Source organism: Larimichthys crocea, unplaced genomic scaffold (genome assembly GCF_000972845.2).
Source record: "Larimichthys crocea isolate SSNF unplaced genomic scaffold, L_crocea_2.0 scaffold456, whole genome shotgun sequence".
Taxonomy (NCBI): Eukaryota; Metazoa; Chordata; class Actinopteri; family Sciaenidae; genus Larimichthys; species Larimichthys crocea.
In genome coordinates, this window is record NW_020855938.1 from 42637 (window position 1) to 50810 (window position 8174).

Consider the following 8174-nt stretch of genomic DNA (forward strand, 5'->3'; position numbering starts at 1 on the left):
ACCAGGTTGCCAATAAAACTATTAACTCCCCAACCCCCAACCACACAGACTAATAGGCTAGCAGGTTAATCCAAAGTCTTCTCGAGGCATCAGGGCTTAAACAAGATGAAGACAGTCCCAAAGGTCAGGTCAGCAGCACACTGAACATTGACACTGCTGTGACCCTTTCCTATCCTCAGACAGAATTAATATCAGTAATGGCATCTGTGGGAGAGGCTTCCTGTCAGGCCCCTGCTTTAATAATATTGATTTGCTTCTCAGCATTTTGCCTTTCTTATATTGGGGCCAAAAAGTGAAACAATGACTGGGAACGTATTCGTCTGTATAATTTGATTTAATTTTAATATTTAATTTTTCCATTTATGGATTCCTATAGATTTAATTTACAATTATTTATTCTTTAATATTATTTATTTATTGCCTATTGATTTTGTCTATTTTTAATCTGTCATCCATGTTTATTATTATATATATTCTGCCCCTGCTTGCGTGTGTTAGACGTCCTCGAGCCTGTTACGTCAGCTCGGCAGATAGCGAACAGTCTCCCAAGAAAGAAGCTGAGGTTTCTTTCCAAACTTTACTTAGGATCACTGTAAAACTAAACAAACATACAAATATGTGTTATTATCTCATCATGTCATTTTATCTAAATACATTCACATACAAAATAAAAGTAGCATGTTTAGATTCAAAAAAGTCCGCTAGCTTAATGCTAACTTATATGGGAATTTGCATAGCGATGCTAGCGGTTAGCATGTACGGATTAGCGAATGTATTTCTACTGCAATCTGTTAATGAACGAAACATTCTCTAAATGAGGGTGTTACAACATCTGAAAAAAAACAATACTCACAGGCAAACGTTTTCTGGCCATTAACAAGAATAAAAAGGATGGGAGTTTCCCGCTGTCTGTCTCTCTCTAACTAATTGTCAACTAAAAACGCTCCCTGACTTCCGGCCGTCCGAACCAGCTACGGCAACACTGAAGGCACAAATTAGCATTGTACAAGAAAACTCTGTGTTAAACTCAAACTCAAAACAATAACATCACACTCCTCGCCTGTTATAATGCATTATAACACTACTCGTTTTTTACAAGCAATACAACCTCTGAAACAGGCCTAGTGTACATCTTCTGAGTACCATGTCTGACTACTTTAACATCTACTTTGCGGACTTTAGAGTCTTTGCTAGAAATGGCGTTCACCACCACTCCTACAGGCCACTCATTTCTTTTAACTTGTGCATCTTTAAGAAGCACGACATCTCCTTCAGTCAGGTTCGGCTTCTCCACATGCCACTTTCGCCTTGGTTGAAGTGACACCAGGAACTCTTGACGCCAGCGTTTCCAGAATCCATCAGCCATAGCCTGGACTTGTCTTCCACTGCTTTCTGTAGAGGTCTTTGGGTCATACTCTCCTGGTGGTGGCAACACTGGCTCAGTTTTCTGTGTCAAGAGCATGGCAGGTGACAGGATAGTGGGCGCATCTGGATCAGAAGACACAGGAACCAGAGGTCTGGCGTTCATAATGGCCATGACTTCAGACATGAACGTAACCAGAACCTCATGAGTCAGGTGGAGTGTTTTTGCCTTAAGCAGCAGTGCATCCAATATTCTGCGAGCAACTCCTATCATCCGCTCCCACACTCCACCCATGTGTGAGGAGTGGGGAGGGTTAAAGATCCACCTGCTGCCTTGATTTTGAAGGTAAGTTGCCAGCTCAGGGTCTTCAGAGTTCATTCTTAACTCCTTGCACGCCCCCACAAAGTTTGTTCCTCGATCAGAACGGAGAGACGACAGGACACGACACGGGCACAGACGGTTAAATCGTCTTTCTTGTTCTCTGCAATGCCACCTCGGGTTCGTCTTGTGCTGATGATCCATGGGCCAAAACACATCAACTCCTACATTTGTGAGATGGAGGACCTGGCGTGAGTCGTTCAGCAGGTAAGTTTGACATTTTTTGTTCTTCCATTCTTCCTCTTAGCTTGTTACAGATTACACATTTCTGTATGATGTTTGTCACCAGCCTTTTGCCTCCAATCAGCCACAGACCAGCAGAACGTACAGCACCTTCCGTCAGGTGCCTCCCCTGATGCGCCACCTGTTCATGGTAATGTCTCACCAATAAAGTAGCTACATGGTGTTTCTTGGGAACCATGATCGGGTGTTTTCTTTCCCAGGGAATGTCTGCCAAGAGTGCGCCCCCCAACTCTCAGCAGGCCATCTGCATCAGAATTGGGTTCAGTTTTCTCAGGGGACTAGACTTGGAGATGACATCACCCCTGGAAAGACATTTCACCTCTTCAGCAAACACGTCGTGTTGGACATTTCTGATGATTACCAGTCTTGCTTGTGTCGGAGCATCTATCTTGCTGTTCAGACTTTTCGTGTGCGCTCTGGCCTTGTGTATGAGCTTGGTGATAGCCCGATTGAGTATCTTCCAGCTGGAGAAGCGTTCAAATCGGTGTGAACTAAGCTCACCTTCAAAGGATTTGGTTGCAAAAGCTGTGACCTGCTGTGTGTGTACATCTATGTCTGTATCAGGTCTATCAGCTCAATGTCTCTGGGGGGGCAGGATCTCTGACAAGAAAAGACTTACATGGTTTCTTCACATGAGTGCACTACTCCTGTCTCAGGGTGTCTGTGCTGGGGTGAGGGCGTGGACTTTCTGATGGGCAACTCTGTTGGCTACATATACATAGAATCTTCTGCTTGTGTTGTGAATGTAGCCCAAAACAATCCGACTGTCTGTGTAATGTGACCTTGTGGATGTCTATGTCCAGTTTCATCAGTGATTAAGTCTGCCATTTCAGTGGCCAAGACAGCCGCACAAAGTTCTAAGCGTTGGTGGTGGTGTGGGGATGTGGAGCCAGCTTCGATTTGCCCATGACGAACCCGATATGAGTGTTTCCCTCCGTGTCTGCTGTTTTCAGGTATGCCACTGCTGATATGGCCATAGTAGAAGCGTCAGAAAAGACACAGAGTTCTCTGTATCTTGTGGAGCACAGAGAAACAGGTGTATATGGTCTGTCGATCTGAAGTTGTTCAAGTTCACACAGTGAGTCATTCCATTCGTCTCCATGTTCTTCCTTCAGTGCTGGCAGAGGAACGTCCCATTCAGCTTGTTGGGCGGATAGCTCTCTGACTAAGGCCTTCCCTTGTATCGTTACAGGTGCCACATATCCCAGGGGATCATAAAGGCCATTGACAGTCGACAAAATTCCCCTTGTGTGATGGTTTTCGTTCTTTGGATACGTGGAAGGTGAATGTGTCTGACTGCAGGTTCCAGGTAAGACCTAGACTCCGCTGTGGTGGCAAAGGGTCCACAGTCAACTCCAAATCCACCGTTTTTGGCCCTCTTTCTGCTGGAAAGGCATCCAACACAGCACGGCTGTTTGGCTACTTTGTGCACGTTTGATGCTGGACTCTGCTAGCATTTCTTTGGTTCTTTTCAGGACAGTGATGGCTTCGTCGTCAGTGGGAATGGGGACAGCCCATCATCAACATAGAAGTTCCTCATGATGAACTGTTTAGCTTCGGCACCATGTTCTTTCTCTCCATGCAGTGCTGCTCTTCTCAGGCTATAGATGGCTACTGCAGGAGAAGGTGTGTTTCCAAAAACGTGGACTTTCATACGGTATTCAGTGATCCGCTTGCTGGGGTCATTATCTTCAAACCACAGAAATCTCAGGAAATCGCGATGGTCTTCCTGTACGATGAAGCAGTAGAACATCTGCTGAATGTCTGCTGTTACTGCTACGGGCTCTTTCCGGAAGCGCATCAGGACTCCCAGCAAAGAATTGTTCATGTCAGGCCCTCGGAGAAGAACATCATTGAGGGAGATGTTCTCATGCTTGGCACTAGAATCGAAACACCACACGGATCTGGTTTTTTTCTGAGGGTGATAGACACCGAAGATTGGTAAATACCAGCATTCTTGGTTTTGCATTAGCACTGGAGCAGGCTCTGCTTGGTCTGAGTCGAGCATGGCTTGCATGAATTTGAAGAAGTGTTCCTTCATGGTGTGTTTCTTCTCCAGCATGCGGCGCAAGGACATGAGGCGGTTGATGGCGTGCTGTCTGTTGTTGGGTAAACGTGGCCTGTTCGGCCTGAAAGGCAGGGGTGCTACCCAGCAGTTAGCTTCATCCATGTACACCTCTCTGTCCATGAGGTCCAGGAACAGCTTATCTTCCATGGACATCCCGAGCTTATCATCATGATGTGTTCTTTGAAACACATTACTGCCCAAGCTGTCATTGTCGAGGCTGGCTGCAGAGACGCTTGGGAAGCTGTCGGGGGGCTCCAAGCTGTCAATCTTTTCTTTTACAACAAGGCTGCTGGTGCATGGGCTGAGAATAGAGTGCACGCCACTCACCAACCCACTGGTTCTGAAGACAGAGACATTAGTTGGTCTGTGCGCTCTTCCCAGGCAAACGTCACCGACGATCACCCACCCAAGGTCTAGCCGCTGGGCAAACGGAGCGCTGTGAGGTCCATTACATTGTTCTCTTACTTTGTGCACCTGGATCAAATCTCGCCCGGGAGGAGGAGGATGGATGCATCTGGGTCCAACGGTGGGATTTTGTCCGCCAGGTGCTCAAGATGAGGATAGTGTTTGGCTGCCTCTGACGATGGTATTTCAGACCTCTCATCTAGCATGTACATTCAATCAAAGTAGGCAAGGGAATTTGTGTGCTGCCATCTAGTGATTCCACAATGAAATTGCTGACACGTCTTCCTGCAGTCTCGAACACCCCTGAACATGTCTTCAGGGTGTATGTTGGTCCCTCCCCTTTAATGTCGAAGTAGTCACAGAATTCTGTCCTGCACAGTGACTTGTTGCTTTGTTCATCAAGAACAGCGTAGGTCTTCATAGCTCGGTCTCTTTGCCCTGCAGGATACACCAGCACAAGACAGATTTTGGAGCATGACTTTGAAGTGTTTGTACTGCCACAGATTTCTGTACACTAATCACTGATGGATCGGTCTCCCTTTGCTGCTGCTGTTGCTCCCCGCCATGGTTTGCAGCGCTCTGGTGAACATCTGCCTTCCATGGCGCTGGCCCTGGATGTAGTGCTGTAGGATGTCTGTCGCTGTTACACTCCATACATTGCACTGGCTTGTCACAGTCTTTAGCGACATGAGTAGATGATGCGCAGCATCTGAAGCAAATGTGTTTGTCCTTCAGATAAGCTTTTCTTTCTTCCAGCGTTTTGTTTCTGAAGCCACGACACTTTCTCAGAGGATGAGGTTTGTTATGTAGGGGGCAATGTTTGTCTGGATTATCTTCAGGTCGGGCTGTTGTAGTGCTGCCACTGTTGTTGCTTCCTGTTGAGACTTCAGTCTTTTTAACAGCTACTGATGTTCTCATGTTGTTGTTGTACGGGTTGTTTTTCTCTGTCTTGGGAGCACACCATGTTGCTGCAATGCTGGCAAAGCTGGGATCATTGCGCATTTTTGCTTGTTCGCAGATGAAGTTGACAAAGACTGAGAATGGAGGATATGGAATTCTGTGTTGTTCTTTGTAACGTGACCCTACTGTGATCCACTTCTCCTGTAAGGCGTGTGGGAGTTTCTGGACTATCGGGCTGACTCCTCGGGAGGTGTTGAGATATGAAAGACCAGGTAAGTATCCATCTGTCTTAGCTGCCTCAAGCTCGTGTTGTCCCTAACTGAGATTTTGGGGAAATCTTCTATCTTTTTCAGGAGGGCATTCTCAATCACCTCTGGTGAGCCGTAGACATCCTCCAGTCTCTGCCACAGCATCTTGAGACCCGTAGGTGTATTGTGAATGTGTACTGCTCTGATTCTTTTAGCTTGCTCAGATGATGATGGCCCAAGCCATTTACACAGTAGATCTAGCTCTTCTCTGGCAGGAGAGCTTTAAGTCGTCCGTTGAGCTGATGAAAGATGCTTTCCAGGCCCAGTAATTCTCCGGCTTGTCGTCAAACTTCAGTAAGCCTGAACTCACCAGCTCACGTCGTATCAGGTACCTGCCTAGGTAGTTGCAGCTGCTGTACTGGCAGGGCTGGCGTTGTACATCGGGCATGAATGGGTTTGATATGTCCGTTCATCGATGGTATTGGGAGGTTCCCTGTCACAGTACGATTTTCTTTGTGCATTTGTAGTGTTAGTGACATCATGTGAGCGACCAGTGGTTTCTCCTTGGTGCAAGTGTTGTGGCGTTACTTCAAAAAACTCATAGTCACTGATTTCACTCAATGGCGTATCACCCTGATTCCTGTAGTTCTGTGCTTCACCGCTGTCCATGGTAGGCTGGCGCACTGGTGGATGAGAACTTGTGGATGGCTTTGTATTGGGAGGTGAAGTTGTGACTGCATTTAATGAGTTGGCGGTTATTGCACTCTGATAGGAGAAGTGACCTGGATATTGAACAGGACTTTGTACTGTAGTGCTCACATTGTGTATTTCATCTGGTTTCTGAAACAGCATGTTTTTACTTAGCTGAAGTGGGTCCCCCTGCTTATATTCTTCAGCAGCTGCTTCTAGCAGCTCAGCTTCAGCCTGTGCAACTGCTGCTGCCTTTTCCATCTTCAGTCCTGCATACTGCTCTTGTAGTATAGCTTGTTGTTTTAGCATCTCTGCCTCTCGTTTAGCGAATGCTAGCTCTGTACGTGTGGCTTCAGCTTTGGCTCGTGCTTTCAAAGCGAGGGAGCTGGCTACAGACAGTTTGCTGGTTCGTGAGCAGCTGGAAATTTGTGATCTTGTTTCTAGTTCTTCAAAATCCATTTCTTGTTTGCTCTGTGTCATGTCGATGACTTGTTTTTCCTTCCTACGCACAGGATGCTAGATTGTCGACCGTTGGAAGAGTCTGCCTTTTTACTATTCTGCCCCTGCTTGCGTGTGTTAGACGTCCTCGAGCCTGTTACGTCAGCTCGGCAGATAGCGAACAGTCTCCCAAGAAAGAAGCTGAGGTTTCTTTCCAAACTTTACTTAGGAACATGTAAAAACTAAAACCAAACATACAAATATGTGTTATTTATCTCATCATGTCATTTTATCTAAATACATTCACATACAAACATAAAAGTAGCATGTTTAGATTCATAGAAAAAAGTCCGCTAGCTTAATGCTAACTTATATGGGAATTTGCATAGCGATGCTAGCGGTTAGCATGTACGGATTAGCGAATGTATTTCTACTGCAACTCTGTTAATGAACGAAACATTCTCTAAATGAGGTGTTACAACATCTGAACATAAAAACAATACTCACAGGCAAACGTTTTCTGGCCATATAACAAAGAATAAAAAGGATGGGAGTTTTCCCGCTGTCTGTCTCTCTCTAACTAATTGTCAACTAAAAACGCTCCCTGACTTCCGGCCGTCCGAACCAGCTACGGCAACACTGAAGGCACAAATTAGCATTGCTACAAGAAAATCTCTGTGTTAAACTCAAAACTCAAAACAATAGCATCACAATATATATTATTATTATTAAATGTTTAATACATATATTATATATTATTATAATTGTTTGAAATATTCATGGGTTCAAAAAGTGGAAAAACATGAAGGTGTATTCAGATACAAAATAAATGTAAAAATGTTTAAAGAAGCTCATATATTAATGTATTTAGAGAATTCATTTAAAAAGAACAGCACTGATTTTGTCTGTAGCAAATAGAAGGCAAGATAGTGATGTGATGACACATAAATATGTGGTGGAGTGTAGTTATTAGTGATAAATCTATAGCACCAGAATAACAGCATGATGCTGTCAAATATATGTTGTCTTGTAAAATTTCACTTGAATCTGGTCAGTTTAATTTAGTTCAGTTGATTATGGATCAGAACCAAAAATGGCAGACATATTAGTAAACATCATGTGTGCAGGGTATTTTTACAACATAAACAAACACTCATCACTCTGTGGTAGGGGGAAGTGTGAAGGCTGCAGTAACAGCTACATGGACCTTCTCTACCAAGTATCCTACTAGCCAGTGTGCAGGCTCTGGATGATAAACTGGATGACCTCTGTGGCCGTATCAGTTTCCCACAGGATATCAGGAACTGTGATGTCCTTTATTTCAAATGAAACTTGGCTGAATCCTGGAATAGTGGACAGCATTCCACCAATGGACTCTGTTTCTGTATATTGAACTGAGTTGTGTGCTTTAAGGTGAATAAGGATTGGGTAACAGTGGGAA

The 8174-nt window shown here is 44.8% G+C and overlaps 1 protein-coding gene across 1 annotated transcript; it reads right to left on the reverse strand.

Moving 5' to 3' along the window:
• Positions 1–1081: 1081 nt before the first annotated feature.
• On the reverse strand, positions 1082–1748 carry LOC113745106 (uncharacterized). The gene has a single exon (XM_027276585.1). The coding sequence runs from the start codon at positions 1739–1741 to the stop codon at positions 1082–1084; it is 660 nt and encodes a 219-aa protein (XP_027132386.1). The 5' UTR covers positions 1742–1748.
• Positions 1749–8174: the final 6426 nt, after the last annotated feature.